The sequence below is a fragment of the Falco punctatus genome, assembly GCF_963210335.1.
Source record: "Falco punctatus genome assembly, chromosome: 5".
Lineage (NCBI taxonomy): Eukaryota > Metazoa > Chordata > Aves > Falconiformes > Falconidae > Falco > Falco punctatus.
The window spans coordinates 4,563,789-4,587,569 of NC_137584.1; the positions used below are offsets into that span (position 1 = coordinate 4,563,789).

A 23,781-nucleotide genomic window follows, 5' to 3' on the forward strand; every position below is an offset into this window, starting at 1 on the left:
TGAAATGCATTATTTAGTTATTATTCATTTACTAGCTCAAGACAAAGATATGGTATGACATTAGTGTTCTAAAGTGCTATTGACTACCAGTACAAAATGAAAATATATAATTGATGAAAACATCAGGATCCTGTGGGGACTTACAGTTCAAAAGGTTAAAAAGGGAATGCTGATCTCTTGAAACAAATTGATCTACATGCAGCCAAGCTGAGCTGAGTCTCTAAGCAAGCTGGGAGAGACAAGACAGAGCAGCTTGTTTGTTTTTCATCTGTAGTAAAAATACAATGGCTGTAATTTGAAAAGAGCAAGTGTCACATTTGTGTAAAGTCTTCTGTTTGTTCTTCATTTCATGGCTAGCAATACAGCTCCCTGTCTTGCAAATAAACTGTCTCGTTTCAGTTCCTCCCTCCCAGGACTGTCGGGGCTATGGCAAGCCTGGAAGCTGTATTCCAGTCCTGCTGGGAGGAAAGTGCTGCGTTTTGCTGCTTGGTATGCCCTATTACCACATGGTAAGTCGTGTTCATAAGCCTCACAGAGAGAAATGCATGTCTTTCAGTTCACCTAGAAGAATGCTTTGCTGCAAATGGCATTTCTGTAAGGAAGAGTGTTGAGGGGAGAGAAAAAAAAAGAAAAAAAAAACAACCAAAAACACAAACACAGAAAATACCTTCCTCTCCTGTAACGAGATAGTAGGTGGTGCTGCCCATTGCCATGGGGACATCCTCAAACTGTGACATACCTTTTCCCAAAAGCCCAGAGTCTGCCTCAGGAGCAAAATACTCAAAACACTCAAGGCTAGACTGAACCATTCCTCCCTTTACTGTCGAGTGTCTGCAAAAGGTGTAACTCCCCCTTTGCTGTGGCTGTGGTACTAGCTAGCATGGTTAGGGAAAATAGGGATACTTTGCTGACCTTTCAGGCTTTTTTTCAACAACCAAGAGCCATAGGTGAGCAGGCTCTGCTCTCTGTTATTAACCAGAACTAACTGGACAAGGGTAGGGGAAGGATGAAAGTTATGGTGTGAAAGTAATGGTTTACTCCCCATCTAGAGCAAAGATGGCATGTGGCAGAAGGCTGTCACAGCTGATTCTCTGGTCCATTGCTAAGATGGTTGTCACTATGTTTGACTTTCATTTATACTAAACCCTGAAGATACAATCTAGACACATTCAGCCACTGAAGGAGAACATGCTCTTTCTCATTCCACGGAAAGAAGATAAAACATAAATGCAAAAATATATTTTCATCATTTTCCCCTCAGCTTTCTCAGCGAAGGGTACACCTACCAGCTGTCATTGAATCAATGAAACACAACAATGTGCACAGAAGCACAAATTTGTCTATATTTGTTTCCCTTTAGAAAGGAAGAACATAAAAATGGCTGTGTCAGGCAAGATGAAAGGTCCATCTATCTTAGAATGCTCTCTGATGTGGTCAGTACCAAACGTGCCCAAAATATATGGGATAAACAGGAGGCAGCAGTTCCCCACAGCCTTCTGTGGCCTGAGCCTATACAACTTCTTAAACCCAAGGTCATTCATTTGTGTTCCATAATCCAGAATGGATTTTTCATCCAGAAATTTTTCTAGTATGCATTTTAAAACCACATGACTTTTGTCACCCACAACCCCCTTGGAAAAGAGTCCTGCAGTTTGTTTGTTGGGTAAAAAAATAAGTCTACAGCACTTACATGGGGAGAAACTCTCAGTAATTGTGTCCTGTTCACAGCAGCGTTGATCGGTATCACCCCCCCATTCAGTCACTTCTGGATCAGGATGAAGAGTGCTAGTCTACTCAAGCTCTCCTTTTGCAGAAACCACTACATACCTTTGATCATTCCCACTGCCCTTCTTTGGGTTTGCTGTAGGCTTTTTGAGATGGGTTGATCAGAACTGAATACAGTATCAGAAAGGAACTCAACGTGAATTCATACAGGGGTATAATCATATGAGATTATCTGACACTTCCTACAGATGGACAATCAGCATCCCAAGAGTTTAGTAAGCCGTTTGTGCTCCTAGCACAACTCTAAGTTAATGGAGCAACATCATCCCCAATTTTGCAGAGCAAAAATGGGAGCCTGGGGAACCAAATGCAGTAATCAACAATTTACCATTCATTTTATCAGCAATGTATTTCTTTAAACAGAGGCAGTTATGTGCCTAAACACATTTGTAAATTTAAGCCTGAGAGGAAAATTTGCTCCAGTTCAGAGAGGCAGCCTGTGGCTGGGTGAGGGAATTAAAAGCAGGTCTCCCAAATCTCACATCAGCACCGTAATCAGTTGCTTTCTCTCATCCTGTGCACTCACTACTAATATTTAACATGCTTCATCCCCTATATTTATCTGTCATCTCTGGTATGTGCTTCTAGGTGGAATATAACAAAATCTTCACTTTTCTGAAAAGGGAAGGTTATGTAATGAAGAGCACTTAAACGCTGCTAAACTGAGATTTGGGTTTGGTAACATATAGACTATGAACAGCCTGCCTATTCATTTCAGCGCATTCCTCACCCCTATGGAAAAAGCAAGGGGGAAAAGGCATCATGTTTATTAGCTTTAATACTGGCTGCTCTTGCCAACTGAAAGCACTTAAATTCTCTCTTCCTACAGCTGCCTCTGCTGCAGACTTCTGAAACAAAGAAAACTGAAATAAGATAAAAAAGCAAAAAGAGCATAAGGGCTACTAAGTTGCTGCTTTAAAGTTTAGCTCTGTATTTAAAATTTGTAAGGTTTGAAAATGTGCCATTAAATTATACCACAGGCATCTACTTGATCAGAGTTCAGCTTGCACAGTCTCCTTTCTATTGACAACAATGATCCAGAGTCAGGTTTTTTCAATCAGGTTAGGAATTCACTGTTCAATTTATCAGGTTTGCTTTTGGCCTGAAAGAGGGCATATAAATTAAAAGCATACCCCAATAAGACACCAGCTTTGATGTCTAATAGGGGTTCCATGAATTCATTATTTTAATATTTTAGATTTATAATCAGAAGGCTAGCCATTTTGCTCCGGTCTACGTAACACGTTTTTCATGGTCCCTTTCCCAGCTCCCTCTGACAAATGTTTTCCTCAGATTACATTCATTAATACTGGTGATGTTTTGCAAGCCCTAGGGCACTAAGATCAGGGATGATTTGAAACATCAACTTTCCTAGATATTAAAAATATAGTTCAAAAGAAGTTTGCATCGCTTGAAATATTTATCTTTAATAATGTATCAGCATAAATCTGCTGAAAAATTACTTTGAAGGGTGGTATGACATCTAGTAATGCAGAAATGGTAAAAAAAAAGTGAAAGAAAAGGGAAAGAACTAGTTTAGGAGAAACTACATAGGATAAGACTTGACACAGGACATTCAAGAGTTCACTTTTTTGAAGGAAGCTGCTGCCACTATTTACAAATGGTTCATCCTCTACTATCTGCTAGTACACCAGTGCACTGAAGTCCACAACATTCCTCCTTGGGAAAAGCAATGAAAAAATCACAGATTCGCTCTAATCCCAAAATGCTTGTCCTCCTGTTGATCAGCCAGCCTGCATGGGTAGGACATGTAAACTAGCATGGTCTGGCTGCTTTGCCACTCCTTTGACATGAAGCAGTCAGAAAATTATTTTAGGTGGGTAGTTAAGCTGAGTTTACTTTTGTTCTGCATTGCTAGAGCAACACAAATCAGTGGGACAGTATGTGCAATTCAAAACAACCATCAGGTATACCAGAATCACCAACCATGACCAATAAACCATGGAAATTTCACATTAGCTCTTTGATGTTAAATCCATCACATTCTCAGCTGTACCTAAGCCAGCAGTCACAGGACAGTCACCTTTTCAATTGCTCTGTAGTGCTTAGGTGTGGTGGATGCCATACAGAGTTGCAGAATCAAGCCTCAGTTATTTATTGGAGTATTTGCTTCACAGATACTTTTTACTTCACTTTTTCTTTTAGAGAAAGGATCCAACGTGCATAATTTTTTCTTTTGATATTTGCACTGCATGGTAGCTGATTAGTGACAGAAAGTCACTCCAAAACATACAGAGTTATACAACATACTAATTCTCCTTTGTTTATATTGCTATGAGGAGAAACAGCCCCCCGTCTCTCCAAAACATATTTAGATTTGCACTGTACCATTTAGAGTCATCCTTTATTAGAGAAGCAAAATTTTCAGGTGACATGATATGGTCATTTTTCCTTCTGGCATCTGTACTGTAGGGGGAACAGAACTGGTAAAGCAGGTGTCAGATGAAATAATTGATGAATTTAGGAAGTTAAACTCTTCCAACAAGATCTTTCACTGAAGGACCTATCATATTACAGAGACAGTTTCCAATGGGACCAGTGCCTTTGCGATACTCTGATCAAGAGATCCCAACTCATTACATGAAATTGATGATTGGAGCTACGCATGTCCTAGTTTTTCTAGGTGCTGCCTTATATATTAGGTTATTTTATGTATTTTGTATTTTCATATGAATAATGTTAATCAGGTGAAAAAGTTCAAACTGAAATCATAGAATCACAAAATGGTTTGGGTTAGAAGAGACCTTTAAAGATCGCCTAGTATAACCCACCGCACCGTGGGCAAGGAAATCTTTTAGCAGATCAGGTTGCTCAAAGCCTTGTCCAGCCTGGCCTTGAACAGTTCCAGGGGTAGAACATCCACAACTTCTCTGGGAAACCTGTTCCACTGTCTTAATCAGCCTCATCCAACAAGGTGTCTTCCTTATATATAATCTAAGTTTACCTTTTTTGGTTTAAAACCATTACCCCTTGTCCTATCACTACAAGCCATGGTAAAAAGTCTCTCTGTTTTTCTTATAAGCCCCATTAAGTATTGAAAGGTCTCCCCAGTAAGGTCTCCCTGGTGGCTTCTCTTCTCCAAGCTGAACACCACCAGCTGTCTGAGCCTTTCTTCACAGCAGAGGTTCCAGCCCTCTGATGGCTTTCATGGCCCTCCTCTGAACCCACTCCAACAGGTCTGTGTTCTTTCTTCATAGATGTCTTTTTATATATCTTTAAAACACTTCACTGGTTTGGGAAGGACTGCAGTTCCATACCTTTCTTGCTGGATTTAGTAAAAGCAGTAACAGTAGAAGTATTAGAACGGCTGAAAGCCCCATCGGCAACCTAGGACCCTACTGTGGTAAAGCCATATATAAACAAATGCTGTCCCACGAAGAGCTAGTACACTACTCGGTTCTGATTAACTAATGCCAATTGATTTTGAATTTTTAGCAAAGAATACATTCAAAGAGAAAGAAGTTAATGTTTTAGGTACTTAGAGGATGCCATTGAAGGCATCCATATTCTTTTCCCTAGGCAGCTTATTTTTAATTTTTGGAAACTCTTCCCTGAAGGCTGGCTGCAAGGGTCGATCAGGAGGGAAGGGCAATGCTAAGGATATAAAATATACTTTAAAAAAAAAAAAACTAGACAGTGGGCAAAATGATGCTCAGTCTGAAAGACACTTACTCAAGAGAGGTAATACCACTATAAGGAATTCTTTTCATCAACAGAAGTTGAAATCTGGGTGGTCTTCAGGAGCCTTTTTTTATGGACAACTTGATTAAACAGCACCGTTAAGTAGCAATGGAAAATTTAAAGCATACCCCCCAAAAGAGTTCTAAAGAAATTCAGCTATGAAACAGAATAACTAACAAAAGTACACCCCCTTCTGCTTATTGCAATCTCTAGTACTTTCCAGCAGAGTGAGAAAAAACAAATGTCAAACTAAGATTTGTAAGGGGCTACAGAGGCAATTCTGGGAATTACAGACTAATGAGTCTGATTAACATACCAGAAAATTCATGTCTGCTAATTAGCATAAAATATAATAGAAGGTAGAACAGGTGGGCACATGAATAACTGTAACATACTCAGGCAGAATCAACATTATTTTTAGAATTCGTGAAACAGAGATTCAGGACGCTGAGAAAACGGTTTCAGTAGGTATAACGCGGCAGGGGTTCAAAATGAAACCACACCCAACCACACACTTTAAATAAGACTGTTTGGGAACAGCTCTGAAGAGCAATTAAGGTGGCACAAGATAAGGGGGAAGACCTTTCAGGGATTAATAACAGTTTGGAAAACAGGAAGCAACAGGTTGGAACAAATGATTCATTCTCAGAAGGTAGGGAATTTGCCAGCACAGGTACCTCAAAAATCAATGCTGGGACCACTGTTGTTCAATAAACCAATGAATGATCTGGAAAAGTAAAAGAATAGTGAGGTCTGACATTGGCCTCAATAGCTCTTCATGGTGAATTCAAGAAAAATAAACTTGAGACAGGAAGCAGAGGGCCTTGAAGCAGATGGTAAGGAGCTCATAAGTGCTGAAAACAAGGGAGCTGGGGGAAAGAGGTAAAGTGAGGGGTAACAGAGAACAGGACTGGAAATGTTCTCAGTCCATCCCCTGCCTCAAGGCTGGGTCAGCTGTAAGATGACCTCGTAAGATCATCCTTGACAGATGTGGTGGGAAAGCCTCCAACAATATAGCTTCTATAACATTGGGAAAGCACATTGTTCAAGCGATTCAGTGTCCTTGCTGTTAGGAACTCATACCTAACCTTAACCTTCGTTGTTGCAGTTCATGCCCATTGCCCACGCCACAAACACAGGTAACAGATTACTCTCTTGCAGAAGGCTTTTACATCTTCGAAGGCCGTTGTCGTAATCCCGTAACCATGAAATGAGATACTCTAGACCAGTCATAGTTCTCCAGTGTCATTACCAAGGCTGAATAGAGCAAAAAGGTTACGTCACATGACTTGCAAACTTCCTTTTGCTTATGCTGCTCACTATGAAGTTTGTCCTTGTGTAACAGCAAGACATTGTTGACTCATGTTCAGGTTGTTATCACTATACTCACAGACTCTTTCCTGAAGGACCGTTGCTTAATCAGTTTTTTTCCCATCCCATATTTGTGTAGGTGATTATCACTGTCTAACTGAATATCCCTATTGATTTACAGGTTTTTATTAGAAACCGTTTCATCAGTTCACTGAGATAATTTTGAATTCCAACTCTGTCCTCCAGAGGATTTGCACTGCCTCCCAGCTTCATGTCAAGGCCAAGTTCAGGACATTGGTAAAGTCCTGGATAAAATCTGACCAGAAAGACCCCAAACAAATCTCAATAGTACTGTCTGTTTCTGTTTAGACAAAAACCACAAAGAGTTACGGTCTAGATTTGGCTATCAACCAATTTCACGTTCTCCCTTCTAAACTTTCATGAACACCATGTTTATCTAAAGAGATGTATTTCCTGCTTCTCTCCTACCCATGTGGATTGTTTTCTTATCACACAAAGATACTGGATTTCTTTGATTTCCCTCCCCACCCTCCGTTGCTAAGTCCTTCCAATTGTTAAATATCTTTGTATCTTCAAGGTGAATGTAGCACAACCTGTTTCATAAATTGTTCCAGAATTTTTCTGGAACTTAAATGAAGACCTTTTTTTCCCTTTTGTAAATATAAAACTTTTCTAGTTTTTCAGTGCTTACTTGCTGTGATAACTGGTGTTATGGTTACCTTCTATATCTTAAACATTAGTGGTAGTATTTTCGAGTTCTTTAAATATCTCAGGACAATGTTGGTCAGCCCCACCCACCTGAAGTTGTTTAATTTTTCTAAGAACTCTCTAGGTTCTTCTTTCCTATTGTAGTCTTGAATCTTACCTCCTTTTACAATTAGTATTAATTATGATGTAAGTTACTCCAAGAATTCTTTTCTACAAAGACTGATGCAAAAAAGACTTTGCATCCCACTAAGCCTTCTCAACCCCTTCTTGTACTTTTATTGCATGGAAGAGAAAGGAAACCTATTTCACTGGTACTTCTCTTAGCAGTTACATACCCATGGAAGGATTTCCGATTACTCCTGATGTATTTTACCAGGTGCTTCTTATTCTTGGCCTTGGATTTTTGGAATTTGTCCCTACATACCCATTGTGCTCTGTTATAGTCATCCAAACTAACTCACAGGTTCAGTGTGTGTGTGTGCACATTAGAGGTCAGCAGTGACCTTGCCATTTCACAAAGATGGCTTTTGATACACTTCCTAGTATGCTTTGTCACTGCTGTATTTTTCTGCCTGTGTCATCAGCACCACCTCTTTGAACATACTTCTCTGTATTTAAGTTTACTTAAAAAAAATAAATAAATCTGTTTTCTTGCTCTTATCCTTCCTTCCCTTCCTAAGTAGATGCTACCATTTTTGTGGTGGTTCTCATTCAAGGCACTCTCCACTTTCACGTTTTCCAAACAGTAATATTGTCACTGGTTCATTACCTCCACCATTGCTTTCCCCATTTTCTGAATCAAAAGTTTGTCACAGGTCCAAAAACTGAGGGCCAGTTCTCATACTCTTGACAAACTTTTGATCAGTCATTGGTTGAAACAATAGTAAAGAGTCAGCTCAGGTGACAATGGGCAAATTCAATGGGATAGTCAGCAGATTTCCATGGAAGTCATGCCCCAGAAATGCATTTGAATGCACTGGAGTTCTCTGAAAGAGTTAAAAAGCATATGGAAAAATGTAATCCAGAGGATACCTTCCTCCTGCCCTTTTACAAGGTTCACCATGTGTGACTTTCAAACTACGCTCTCCTGGGATAAAAATGAAGGTCCTCTCAAGGACATCAAAGATTAATTACTAGTTAAGGGATAAAAACTTAACAGTAAGAATAAATAGTCAGTTTTCACATTTCAGGAAGGTTACTAACAATGGTCTTCTGTACTTTAAGCTAATGCTCCTCAACACATTCATGAATGAGATGGCTAAGTTTCCTGATTATTCAGAATTACTCACTTGCAAGCTGACTGTGTAGAGCTGGAGGAAATATCATGTTTCTAAGTGAATAAGTAACAACATGCCAAATTAAATCCACTATCGCTAAACACAAAGCAAAGAACAGGAGAGGGAAATAACCATACAATGTAAACACAAAAAATGAGTTCCAAATTAGCGGTTACACCTTACAAAGAGATCTTGCACTCATCCCAAAAAAACATTGTCTTCATGCTTGGCAGCAGATTGAAAAAGGTAAAATGGACCACTGGGGACTAACAGGAAAGGAAAAATGCACAAAGCGGAGGGTATCATTACACAACTCTGTTACACTGCATACAGTTCACTTTACCTCATCCCCCCCTAAAAAATAAGGATAACAATTATTCACAGTGTCTTATAACCCAGTAACTAGGGATACCATATGTAATTATCAAGAAGATTCAAAGTATCTGAAAACTAAGAGCTGTTTATGTATTTTCATAATTTAATTATGGAACAAACTCCACAATTCATATAACAAATCCCATCAAAACTATTAGATGCAACAATACACAACAACCTTCGGCTCAAGTAATCTTTAAAATCTTGAATGTCACCTGAAGGGAATTTATACATCACTTTTCTAATATTCTTTCCATCAGCATCCACCACTGGTCACTCTTAAAGTAGAATAATAGGTAGATATTAGTCTGATGCAGTGCAGTTGCTTTTAAATAACTGCAAAGCTGTGCTATTAGCTGGTTCCTAATTTCAGTAACACAGATTGGCAGTATAGCACATTTTACTTCAGAGGCAAAATAGAAGAGTCTACTCAGGGATTTTTTTCATTATTAGCGCATCATGAGTGAGCTTTTCATAGAAATTCAGTTCTTGCTCTGGAACAAAAAAAAAAAAAAAAAAAAAAAAAAAGATACAAAGAAGGAATGGGTACAAAACCAGTAATATGGGCATCAAGGTACAGGTGGAAATGTAGGAGTGTGTTAAGAGTGTGAAAGCCAAGATACGGACCAGTGTCACAAAAAGGGTGAAGAAAAGAGAAGTCAAGGCCACCTCATGCACAGTTATCCTGATCCGATGCAGGCAAAAAAATAAGTTGGTGGAGTAACAGTGGCAAGAGCAGGAGAGGGAGCCTGTGAGGTGAGGATGGAAGGAAGACAGGGAAGGAGAGTGGATACAAGTGATGGGGCGAGAGTCACAGCTGAGTGGCAGGGGAGCCATTACAGCTAGTACTGTATACACATAATAAGATAAATCTATTGCTCGCTTACTAGGTTTATACAAATTTTACAGAAACATGAGGCTCCCAGTGGATGAAAAAGTGTTACATTGCCATCTAGAGCAGAAAAAAGGAAAATATAGGAAAATGTTAGGTGAACACAGCTGCTTTGGAATTAAAAAAACATATATATATATATATATATCTATCTTTAGAACAGAGAAGCATTCAGAACCTCTTCCACCAGGAAATCCTCAGGAGCAGTAAGGATACTTTCTGTCAAACCCCGATGTGAAGGGAAACTCCCAGTCACTACAAAACAGGACCAGAGCTTTGGCACCATGTGGCCTGCAGATGAGCCTCAAATTAATAGGTTAGAGAGAAAAATAGCTACAGGAAGAAAATATTTGATTTGACAAGGCAAATTTCACCAGTGGGCTTCTCTGCTATCCTCTTTCTGAAAGGGGCAGATGCTTCAAAGGAAGGCTTGAGAAACTTTGCAAAGAAAATCTGTCTGTTGAGGGTTTTGTTGTTTGCTTTTTAAACTAACCCAGCTAAATCAATGTTTGGTTCTTACACAATAGAAAAAAAGTTTATTCAATTTCTAAATCAATTTTCATGCCCTGATATAGCTATGTGCATTCTCTCTGCAGCAATATAAATACAAGTCAGTAAGTACTCATTATTAGTAAGAACAAAGACAAGCATACTTTCTAAGTTATAAGACAGGATCTTAAAGGACTGGATAAGGCTAATTTCAAGATATTCTTCACAGACTCAACAGTTTCACAAATTAAATTAACTTCTCGACTTGCAAATTTAAAGGGATGTATAAAATCCAAGTTAGAACAGCGTGTGAATACTCAAACAGCCATATCGTCCCCTGAATTGCACTACCACTGGCCGATGCCTTATATCTGTGACAGAAATTCAGCTATTGGAATGAAGAGCATTACTCAACTTATCTGTTCAATAGATCCCAAAATCAGCAAAGCACACGCTAAGCAGCAAGTTCATAAGCAGTGTGGTGGCAGGAGGGAGGGGAAGGCACCCTGGCTGCTGTAGGAAAGCAATGCTGCCCCTCTAGAGCCCTTCCCTTGTACCGTCCCCACCACACACAGCAGAAGAATGTACCACCTCCACCTCTGACCCTGCTGCCACCCTTGAAACCATCTTCCCCACTGCCATCACCACAGGTATTCACACCGTACAACCCCATGGACAGTGACCGCCTCCAGCTGTCACAGCGGGAGGCTGGGCTCCCTGTGTCGCAGGCTCGCCTACAGCACCCGTATAAACGAAGGTGTGGTGGGGCAGGCACTGATTTCCACCATGTCACAAAGCACAGCGATACCTTCAGGTTTCTGAATCATCAGTATCCATGATAGTCCATATAACAGTCAATTTACAGCCTGAGAGGGCACCCAGTAGCTTCCGACTGTTACCCTGTCTTCCCTGTACAACCTCTACAAATCTGGTAAGTCACAACAGCCAGAACTGTTTGCTTAGGATGGAGCAAGAGCAAAATTGAATTACCTCTTGTTATTAAAGAAATTTGTCCCAGAGGAAGGTGTTGAAACTACTGAAGCAAGAAAGTGAGAGAGCATTTTATGGCTCACTGCATTGTGAATGGTCTATGAATACACAGACAAAGTAGTCTCCAAAGCTACCGGACTCCAGCTATGAGCTCCATGTTTGATTAAAAAATTATAAATGGTCAGACACATACTCCTGCTCTGTTCTCCAACACTTTATGACTCCTTTCCGTTTTACAGTACTCAGTGCCAAAGCTTGCCTAGTCCAGGCATGCACTGAGACTCCAGTCGTTTACCTTAGTTGATGCGAGCTGACATGTTCAAAAATTATTATATCCATTTGTTCTGCTAGATGTTTTGTCTCCCTTGCTTATACTTCTTAATTTCACACTTCTCCTATTATTGGTCTTATGACTAAAGGCTTTAATTTATTCACCATACGATGCTTTTACACACATTTTCTGTCATTCACTACACATTGTCTCCGTTGTGTCCCAGCATCTCCAGGGTGTAGTAAGAAGAACTGAGAATATAAAAAGTTACACTATATATTACCTCATATGTCTGCCTTAGACTTTAGCTATTGAACTTCTATGCACTTTAATGGAGCAGACTTTTCCCTACTGAAATTATTCAATCATGAAAGTTTAATAGTAGGTGTGAGTCCGCATAGTATCAAAGAGCAAAATCAGAATGTTAGCAGACACAGGAAAATGTAATCAAGACACACCTTAGTACCTCAATAAACCTGAGGAGAAAGTTATCAGAAGCAGCAAGACAATCCCTGCCTTTCTTTTATATCCTTCTTCCACCTTTGTTTTCTATCCTTTGTTTCCCTGCTCCAAGTTTGAGTTTTGTTCACACTTTCCTATGTGAGAGGGTTTTTAGCACTATGTATACACAAGACTACTTCAATTTTGAAAGAGAAATTATGTCCAAATCAATACATCACTTAATAATTAAAAGTTCACATGGAGATGTCGTCACTGCTGGGCATGCAGGAAGAGGAACATCCATTGCATGTATGAGAAAAGACAGTGAAAACCTTTCTGCCTAAAAAGTCTCAGATTTCTTGTCAGGATCTCAGTGGATTTTGACTCCTTTTTAATCCATTGCAACTACTTTTAAGCAGCATTCCCAACAGTTGCTTAAGTTACTAAATATTCAGACGCAGTCTTAGCAACCATCTCTGGTGGGTTTTGCTACCGTGACAAGAAGATTCAAAGCATGGCCTTCCCCAGCAAAGCCAGTGCCGCCACATACCTGCCTGTGAAAAGAAAGCCCAGAGGGAGACGCTGCTATCCCGGTTCTATATCCGCACAAGATTTCCCTGCTGCGGCGGAGGAACAGTCAGCAGGTATCCTCTGCAGATGTCTTCTAATGGAGTCACTTAAAGGAGACATAGCTTGTTGAGATTCAATATTTAATGGTCTGAAATACAGAGAACACATAAAAATCTTTCTAAACCTAAAGCAATTGCCATACGTAGTAAGGAAGCAACAGGTAAAAGCCAACAGAGCTGAACTCAGAGAGCAGATTCTTTGATTGCATTTTTTTCTATGACAAGTGCTGATAAAATTATTTCTTCAGATCAGTTTCACATTAACAGGCATTGCCTGGTCTGTGAGGAACACCTGCAGCTCTCTTTCCTCAGCCACCTCTTACAATTTGGCAATAATAACAGTGGAAATGTTTTGAGAAGAACCTGGAAAGCAATGGAAGGCTAATTAAACCAACTTACTCTCTGAAGCTATAATTAAAATACAAGCTTCCTTGTACCCTTAAGGACAAATTAGAAACAAGGGCATCAAACAAGAATCTATACAGACACACTACAGTCAGAAAAAAATGCAAGCAGTATGCTAAAAAGAAAATCAAATAAAATGTCTGCTGATGTTGAGAAAATGTACATAATAGACATAGTACCTTGCTGACTTTTTCCGCAAATATCACTGCTACAAACTGCTAAGGTTTTTTTGGAAACAGCCAGAAGTCTGACATCCGAGATCAGTTCCTCTTGATCCCGTTCCCAAGTTCTGGCACTAGAGAACTGCATTAGAAAAAGAGCTTACCCCCTTCAAAATGTAAATGTACTTTTCCGCCTAAGAGACCACCTAGTTATTGTGATGATTGCTTCTGGCTAACCTGCAAGTTGTAAGCTTCCGGAGGCTAATTAGAAAGCATCTCATAACCACAGCTGTCATAATGAGGCACACCTACCACCTCTGTCTTGTTACCTCAGCTAGTGCTCAGCTTCAGAAATCATTTTCAGAAAAGCATGACAAAAAAGCTTCACTCTATATGTATATCACTAAATCTATAGAAATGCACTCTAAAACCTTAGTAGTGCTCGTTACAGTAATTTTATCAGCCTGAGCATTTTTTACATAGAGCTCTGAATTAATATCTCCTCTCCATAATTATTCTTCTAAACCTTCTGTAACTGCATTCTGTAGAATTTGTTTAGGTCTTTTCTATTTTTCAAGAAATGGAAGGGAATATGGCTCATTGGAAATTAAAATTGCCAGGTTAAGTACCACCTTGTATTTTTATGGTTTGCATTTCTGTAATGGGAATGAGATTTATGTCCCTAACCTTGAAATATTCTGAACCAATTATTTACTTAATATTTATGTTAAATTATCTATGATTGCAGCACTGGCTATGAAAGCAACCAGAAAAAATTCTGCAGGTGGCCTGTAAAGCTAATTTTGAAGTTAGCTGTACTAAGCTCATGCAGTGGTCTTACAGAATATTAATAGTGTTATAAACTACAGTACCCTCAGGGTGTTCACCTGCCATGGAATTTAATTTACTTCATATCTCATCTAATAGACTGAATCTCATCTATTAGATAAATATAATGTGAATACGTTTCCTTGTTTCTCTAAGGAGTTTATTGGTAAAACCTGGAGAGGCATTCTCACAGAACCTTCTACTGCTATAATTAGCTTGAAATTGAGCTATTGTGCTCTTTTCTGTATTAAGCAATACAGAATATACGGTCTCAGTACAAAACAGCATCATGCTCAGAGTCAATGCAGCAGCTGCATTGCTCATGCAACACATTTGTGTTTATTCTTTGTATTGCAAGGAGGAAAAACTACAGCAATCTGTAGGGATTTGAGCCAGAGGCCATGTCGCCACTGTGCTAAGTGCAGTGCCAGCCCAGAGGAGATCTTCCCAGAGACAGTGCTACACTCAGCCCTTGGTAGCTTAAGTGGCACATTCTCCTGTTTAAGCAGATAGACCTCAGTTTTGCAGGATTATGTGACCGGCTAAGTTGTCTGAAAACAAATCTGGTATTGTCTGCAGCCAGCACGTCAGCACAGCTTCAGTGGTGGGAGTGGAGAAGGGTTTGAGTATGCTTTGCCCCTGTGCACTTCTAGCAGTGCCTAACGCCTGGCTGCGGCAGCGCTGTGCGGTTGGCGTTTGTTGCCGGTACATCCAAAGCATCCTGAAACAGCAGTGTACTGGGCAGGCTGATAGGCAGCACACAGGGAAGGCATTTTCTAGGGAAAAGGGTAGGTGGCATGTGGTGTGGAGATGAGCACGCTTTCTGATTAGCTTTACTTATACTAAAAACTGTCCTGATAAGAGAGAGGAAGGCCATGGGAATTTTTGCTCCTTCTTTGTTTTCACAGGGACTGTTCTGCACATAGAATGGTTTGGGTTGGAAGGGACCTTTAAAGGTCACCTACTGTAACTCCCCCTGCAATGAGCAGGGATATCTTCAACTAGATCAGGTTGCCCAGAGCCCTGTCCACCCTGACCCTGAATGTTTCCAGGGATGGGGCATCTACCACCTCTCTGGGCAACATGTTCCAGTGTTTCACCACACTAATTTTAAAAAATTTCTTTCTTATATCTAGTGTAAATCCACCCTTTTTTAGTTTAAAGCCATTATCCCTTGTCTTACCGCAACAGGCCCTTCTGAAAAGTTTGTCCCTATCTTTCTTACAAGCCCCCTTTGACTACTGAAAGGCTACAGTAATGACCTACTGCCGCACAGTATTGAATACATTTGGTTTATTCTTTGCAGCCTCTGTTCATGACAGTTAAGGTTATTTAACACCAAGGGCACTCCTACAGTTAGTTCCTTCATGCTACTCTGTCCATCAGGTGGACAGACTCACACACTTTTTCAAAAAAATACAAGAGAACATAGCCTTACAGATACCCCAGAATAAGCCCATTTACCCATGGCCTGCACTTCTGTGCCTGAGGTGTTGTCATAATAACTGCCAGGGATAAGTCCTCCAGAAAAGCTAGTAGGGGCAGGGAATTCAGGCACCTGACATGGTAAGTGTTCTCATTCTGTGTATGCCATTTATGATCCAACTTAGTTGTTATGTCAGACAGAGGAAAAAGACATGCAAGATGCATAAAAGCAGAAAAATGCATCGTATAAACAACTTTAGAGAGGGAGAATGAGAAAAAGATAGAACCCATGGGCAACTTAAAAAATAAAAAGTAGATGTTATAGTTCACTGAATCAAATATGACATTATAGTGCAGAGGAAATTGAATTCATCTGTACTCGATAAGGGTGGCTTCATTATTCACTTGTGTCTTTGCTTAGTTGTGACACTCATGACTGATGAGACCATCCCCATCTCATGAAGATAAATTCAATATCCGTAGTATCATTCTAATATATTCTCTATATATAGAGAATGCATTTAATGGATGATGGTGGGATAGTATTTTTATCTTCACTGGCTCATGAAAGGAAGGAGCACAATTTCCCAGAGCTGACACGTTGAGTGAGTTTATATGGACCCCTTTTCACAGCCTCTGTGCTGAGGATGAAAATGTCAGTACGAGGACATGGGAGAGGGTAGCACAGAGGTTGACTTCACTGACTTATCATCTAAGATCTGAATCCAGAATTGGATCAAAATGGAGCAGAGATTTGGCCATTGTATCCTAATCATGATTAGATACCTGTCTGTGTATGAGCACACCACCACCAGAATACAGACAGAAAGAGGAAGCAGTGCTGAAAGGCACTGACATTAATCTAGTGTTGCTCAGAGATGTAACTTTCCTCCTCTTCCTCCATTCTAGTTCAGGTTTCCAAACCAGCAAAACATTTCTCCTTGATGAGGTCTCTAACTCACATCTCCTCCCTCCTTCAGTAGCATCATATATTCATGCACACCTCTAGCAGTCTAGTTTTAAAATGTGGATATCCCAGAAGCTGTTCAGCAGAAGTGATCCCAGAAGAGATCAACAAGTAAAGCATACAGGAGGAGGTCAAGGGTAGCTAGCATAAATTTAATCTACTATGCATCTGTAATTTATCACAGCTCCATACAGGGTGTTCACATGCCTCTTCATGAGAAAGTTTTTTCCTGATAGATCCAGGGGAAAGAGGGAGAGCACAAGCCAGCACAGGTTTCTGAAGTGCTGTCTCTGTGCATCCCACTGATGAAGCAAACACACATCCAGACGTACACGCCACTTCAAAGCCCTAGTACAGCTGGCTGCTCCAAAGTATAGGAATTTCCATCGGGAAACTTTTGTCTGGATCGGGACAGAGGTCCATTAATTCAATATTCATACTCTCACAACAGGACAAGTGATTTTGCTGACAGGTAAAAGAAACATTGGAGAAGAAAATTCTGGAATAAGCTGCACATACAGAATTTCCTTTCAAATCCCATCATTTGGCAGCTGACATACATCAACTGCATAATGATTTATATAACTTCTTGTGTGTAACTTTAGCAGTGTAACTGGGCAACACCAGTATTGCTCGGTTTGTCAGTGTCTCCATCACAGCCGCTTTGAGAGTTTCATAACACAACCATTAAAATCTGCTTCAGGCTGAAACTTGGCACACAAATGCATGAGGAAGCCAATGCGAGAAATAGTTGCTTTAATTTCTGGAAAAATTATTACATACTGCTTCTGTTCTGGAGTATGGAATAGATGACTTGCTTTGATTATCATATGCATAAATTATTAATGGAATTTTCTTCTTCTTTGGTCTAAAACTGTAATTATATAAAGCAGATATTTTCTGTCATCATCTACATAACAGAACATTAACTTGTTAAGCATACAGCAACATTCCTCCACCAGATGATCAGTAGCAAAGAGGTGTTATGAAATAAATACCAGTTGTATAACCAACTGAAATGCAAATTTTAAACTAGGTCTAAGGTGTTCAAAGGATAACAAGAAAACCAACTGGGGAAAAAGTGACAGAGCAAAACAAAAAAATCCACAAAACAAATCCTTTGCTTTTTTGTTGTTTCACATTTTGACAAAAGTGTATTACGAATCTACTCATTTGTTTCAATGTACAAAGAGCCCCTTACGTGGTCCTCCCAGCTACCTTTCATTGCTGCATGTCCTGATTCACTGAAATAAATCTGTATATTATTCTCAGATTCCAGAAGGAACATAGAAAAGCTGGTTTTATAACTAGTCCTAGAAACACGTACAAGAAATTGCATGTGTACATGTATATATTTATGAGTCACATTTAGATTCACTGGAAGGCTGAACTTAAAGAGCTAGGTCCTCTCTTAATTCAATGGAGCCAGGTCAATTTACACTGGTTAGAGAACTGCCCCAGTAACTCACTGTGACATTTCTACCTGGCTTTAATAAAGTTTTATGTACATATTTTTTCCCTCTGATTTTCAATATGGAATTTAATTGATACACGGTCTAAAATATTATCAGGTAAACTCATTTCAAATGGAAGTATCACTTTCCAAGTGATCAAACTGTCCATCTAATTCACTCCACATAAAGCCTCTATTCAGACATCTTTAATATTGATGTTATACTTTTTATTAAAGATTTTCAAGATACCATGGAATTTTGAAATCTTATACACACAAATGTTTGACAGTATATTATATATAAAAAAAAAATAATAGAAGGAAGCTAAACGTCTTTTTCTTTCTCCACATACAATGTGCATTGGAGACTTTTCCTACTGTGCAGCATAGACTTTCTGCTGCAGTTGAGATAAAACAAATGCTTAAACCAAAACCTGAATAAATTCTGATTATAGAAGAGAAAGGTATGATTAATACAGAGGAAAACAGAGAAAAAATATCTCATTAGTGGCATTTTGGTCAAATTCTTCTCTATTTTCTCATCAAAAAAACCGTGTCTACTCAACAGCAGAGGCAACATTACCCTCGCCTCCCCGCAGCATGCGATTCAAGCTCAACAGCACTCCATACACGTTTGTTCCCTGAGTGCTCCACTGGTAACACAATTGCAGTAATTACAGCATGAGCATGTTCTATGAAATGGATACTAGTTCATTAATTAGAAGATGAACGTAATTGATTATTTCAACAGCAAGGCTAAACACAAGGGTAATCCCACAGAGAGATTTGTAGGGGGAGTTCTGTCCAAGATGTGCCCTTGACTTAGTGGCTTCTCCCAGGGGGTAGCTTTAAAGGAATAGAGCCTAACAAGGTATTAATTACAGATTACTATTAGTGATAGTTAAGTTATTCGTGACCTGTTCCCCTTCGCAAATTGTTCCAGAACTGATGTGTATTACAGGGAATGTGTTTGCCACTTACAACCATCAGCCAGACACTTGGAGAGACAATTGGCACGTGGAGGTCCTTGGCCACCTCTTCTATTGATGTTCTGCTCAGATAACACTCAGATTCAATCTCATCTTTGCTGTTGATGTCACAGTGGCTTGATAAGCGTGTGCAATAGCACACACTTTTCTCCCTTGGTTTGGCAACAGAAATCTTTTGAACAAAGGAAGGCTGAGCAGTAAGAGTGAGATATCCCTGTTCATGCCACCTTCCTTATCTTTGTCACCGAGCACATGGCTTACCAGGAAGGCATGTTGCAGATGAAAATCCCCTCACGCAGCTTGTTAACACAGATGCACAAATCAAGCCCTTACATTTTGGCATTCAGACCCTAGCCATATTTTCTCAAACACCATTCTGCGTTAGCTGACAAACCCCTAATTAGGATCACCAAAGGCCTAATCACAGCAATGACTTAAATCAGTCCATTCATGTTTTTTTAAAAAAGGATTCAAACTGGATCAACCAAGCTCCAGCCAAACTGGAGCAGCCACGTCCTTGTTTCTCTCTCACCTTGTCACAGGCTGATTTAAGGGTTGTGGCATCTGGCTTGGCTGAAATGTTGTACTCAGTCCAGCTCATGTCTGACCACATATGGGAGTACTAGAGAAGGGGGAAAACCAAGAAGCTTTTCCTTACCTCATTACATTCTTAGTAATCACTTACCCTTGGCAGTCACCAGCTCTTGGCAGCCCTCTGTGTTCCCCGAGCCTGGAAACAGGTCCTGTCTTGTGCTGGCAGCAGAGGCACCAACAGAGCCCTAGAGGGCAAGGGCAATGACAGAGCCTCTTGCCACCTCTCATCTGGTAAAAAGCAGACAGGTCTCACATGGGAAACAGTATATACCACTTCTTTTCAAATAACGGTGCTCCCTTTCATGATTATTGAATAGTGAGTCAGAGTTCATCCAGAAACTTACCAAGAGGGCTGGGGTCTGAAGTTACCAGGTAAACCCTGGGCTGATGTAAACCAGTAAAGAGGGCACTGATCTCCATAAAGATATGCTGATGGACACGTACTGAGGATACTCTCTGTAACCTTGCCTGAAATGATTAAATCAATCCAGATGCTTTGATATGGACACTGTAGACAATAACAGTATTAATCTCAATAAAATGATACTGAGAGTAGAAGTCCTTTTCAGTTTCTTTATTTGATTAAAGTGATTCTGGCTCAATGTCTCATGCATATTATCCCATGATGTAATTGAATAAGGAGATTGAAACAGAAAGCTGCCTCTGAGTAAGGGAATACTTCACTGAGGCTTTTGTTCTCATTTAGTACGGTTTAACAATTCCTTCCATTCACTGATCACGGATGCCCGAGAAACCTGAACACGCATACCCTGCCTGGACAGGGCTACACTCCATGGCCCATCACGTTTGGAAGCACTCACATTTGTAATGGATAAGAATCCAAAATAGTAAAAGTAACCACTTAGGTCAAGTTCTTCTTTTCCTCAGAAACACACATAAACTCCAGGATATTTGTAAGTGCCAATGGAAAAAAAAATCTTTAAGTCTTTTTTTATTGTGTCAAGAAGTCAAAGACAAATGTTTGACAGCTTGTGTGATGCTCAGTGCTAAGCTCTAAATGCCACTGTTGGGTTTTTTTTCTTTCTTATATAATGTTCTGGGTTTTTTAGGACAATTTATGATAGCAGTAGAAAAAAATCAGAACTTCCTCAGTTTTAAACAACATTCTGTTGAATTAGATTAATATTAAATGTTTGTTACATAAACAGACAGCATAGATGAGTATTAAGAATTGAAAATTAAACACTGTGAATTAAATCCCTGCTGCAAGTGAAGCCAGTAAGGATAGAGTCAGGTCAAATACACCTAAGGGAAACACAGGTTTATGGTCTACTGATCAAATGGATGCAGATGTTTAAAGGATATGGTCTTCATTAAGCTGCTCCTTTAGCCCACAATGAAATCAACTTAAAAAGCAGATGAGGCTGGAGAGATAACTCTCCTTTTAAGAAAGCTCTAAGTTATACATGTATCACAAAGATAAAAAGTAGCTTGCAATTACTATTTCTTTCTTTAACTAGTATTTCTAAATTTCTAGTTTCCAAAGAGTCTTGCAAATCCACTCAGCCAAGCTGGCTACAACATTTGTTACATGCTATGGGTGATATAATCCTATAATTTCCAATGCAATAATGAGAGGTTTAATTTTCCATTTCTTCCCTCTGTGAGATGGTGTCTGGCTTTGAATTCTCATTTATGTCTGCATGAGTACACAAACCTGATCCGCATCATTGTGAAGTCAATACCTGTTTTGACTTCTTTTTCGTTGTTAAAAAGCAAAGCCTGACCTGTAATTCAAAGACATAAGAAAAAGTTTATCCCATCAGGAGTCTCTCTCTTTTTTACTTAAATCTCCTCTGACATGAGGACTCATCAAAGGAGCTTTTAAGAGCTGGATAAGTTCATAAAATGTTTACTTCTTTTCTTCTTCGGGAATTCCCATGAAAGGTTAACAATAATTTTAAACTCCATAAACCAGCAGATTTGAACACTTGCTCCAATAACATGCATTTTTTCTGAGAAACAGAGAATCCCTATCAAATCTGAGACTAATTCACAAGGGACCTAACACAGAGAGAAGTCACAGCAGTTCCTCCCCACTGCCAGGGACTGCTGGGACGTGAGAGCTGGATGATTTCCACCACCAAGGGAGAAGAGGGGGAGGCAAGGCAAAGGGCCAGGAAAACTGTCTTTGTTCTCACACAGAGAAAATAGTATGGACGGTTGCTATTCTCTTGTCTCCCTATGGAGCCTTTCCATCTTCCAGCTACCCAGAAAGAGAGCTTTCTTCTTTCCCTTCACTTCTTTCTTAGTGGGAGTGTGGAGGTAGGGTTGGGAAGAGCTGAGAACAGACAGCAACAGCTTATCGTTCAAGTATTTCCTGTCCAGAACAAGCTGAAAACCTCAAAAGTTAAATATAAAACACATTTACCCATCTCTCTTTTTATTGTGCTGAAAAACGGTTGTTAGTGTTTTATAACCCAGAATAAAATGCAACATCTTATCTTTAATGCTTGGAACATCTTTGAGTACATCAGCCAAGTAGGGCTGTTTATATTTGCACATGATTGTCCATGAATAGAGCTGCAAAACTGTGCATTAGGATGGTGGAAAGAATAGACCAAAACAGGTCTATTTTCATCAAAAATAGTTGTATATCTGGGAATGTTCTCAAAATATACTTTTCCAATAGTAATGTCTTATTTCCACATATAATTTTGACTTCTTTGGGGGGGAAAAAAGAGCTCATACACGTGAAAGCAAAGAGAAAGAAAAAAAAAATTATTTTAGCCAAAGGCTGAAGATTTTTCCAGGGAAATATGAACATATGTCATTCTGCTGAAGCAAAACATCTTAGCAGTCCTATAAGCAAATGTTTCACTTCAGTTCAATATTCAATTTGATGCTTGTAAGTTGTCACAATGCTTCATAAGAACTGTATTTCAAGAGCTAAACACCCCCGTTTTCCCAAAGCAACCCGCTTCCTCTGAACTGCTTCCCAACAATGGTTCCCATTCTGTACCACGACAAGTCCCTGCACTAACGCGTGCTGCGGTACAGGCAGGGCAGGCTGACCCACGCAGCCCAATGAGGTACAAGCTGGTTGCACTTCAAATGGTAAGAAAATCACAGTGGTGCCCTAGTAAACTACAGTTAAATATATATATATATATATATATATATAAAATTAAAGGTAAACTTTTTAACATCAGATTGTCCCAAGATAAAACCTCTTGGTTTGGTTTAGATAAACTGAGACATTGTAAATCACATTGGAGCAACTTGAGATAAATGTTTTGCTTTCTGTTTGCAGCCAAGTATTTCCATGCTTTAAAGGAAAAAATAGAATTTTCCAAGAAAAGTGGAGACATATTTTAATAAGCCCTACTGGGCCTGAATCCATACCCATTTACTCTGGTACAAATTGGAACTAATCCCAGCATATAATTGTGAAACCAAATTCTGGGCCATGCACATGACACTTCATACTCAGACCATAAAAAGTCCATCCTCAAATTCAGTAATGTGGCCTAAACTGCCCCTCCTGGATGCCATACACCAGCACTTCACATAAGGTTCCTGGGATGCTCTAGTCCTCCAGCTCAGTGCAGAGCAACGCAGAAAACACTTTCACTTCAAATCCCTTACTATGCCATTCCTTGTACAAAATCTCCAGGGCTTTTAGTTTATCCAGGCAAAGGTTTTTAAGGAAGTCTAGAAAATTTTGATCTGCAGTTGAGGAAATGCAACCACCACTTTAGGTCTGTCTGTATGACAACTGCGACAATAAAAACAAAGACGACTTGTCTACTTCACAATTTCCCAGATCTACATAAGCTTTTTCTGAGCAGATTTCAGTGCCCATTACTCCAAGGCAGAAGGGTAAATATATTTATGTCATGGTATATATGAGATTTCTTCCAATTTGTTAAAGCCACAGAAGCCACAAAGCAAATTTTTGAATTCTTATTTTCCTTTTCATCGTGGGTCAAATAGCGCTTCAAATCCCATAGCTCTTCCTGAAGTAGTTTTGGTATGCTTGGGTAAAACCAAGCGCAAGTAAAGTAAAACACAGTTTTCGTGAGCAGTAATAGATACTTACTTATT

The 23,781-nt window shown here is 39.6% G+C and overlaps 1 protein-coding gene across 1 annotated transcript in view; it reads right to left on the reverse strand.

The window, feature by feature from the left end:
* The window catches only part of LOC308064656 (uncharacterized protein), a 150,352-nt gene that overhangs the window by 37,311 nt on the left and 89,260 nt on the right, over positions 1-23,781 (reverse strand). The window contains exons 6-8 of the mRNA XM_080389434.1: positions 21,420-21,461; positions 20,058-20,181; positions 12,813-19,941 (exon numbers count right to left, since the gene is read on the reverse strand). Of these exons, the coding sequence (XP_080245560.1) occupies positions 19,814-19,941; positions 20,058-20,181; positions 21,420-21,461 (294 nt within the window). The 3' untranslated portion in view covers positions 12,813-19,813. The remainder of the gene's footprint in view (positions 1-12,812; positions 19,942-20,057; positions 20,182-21,419; positions 21,462-23,781) is intronic.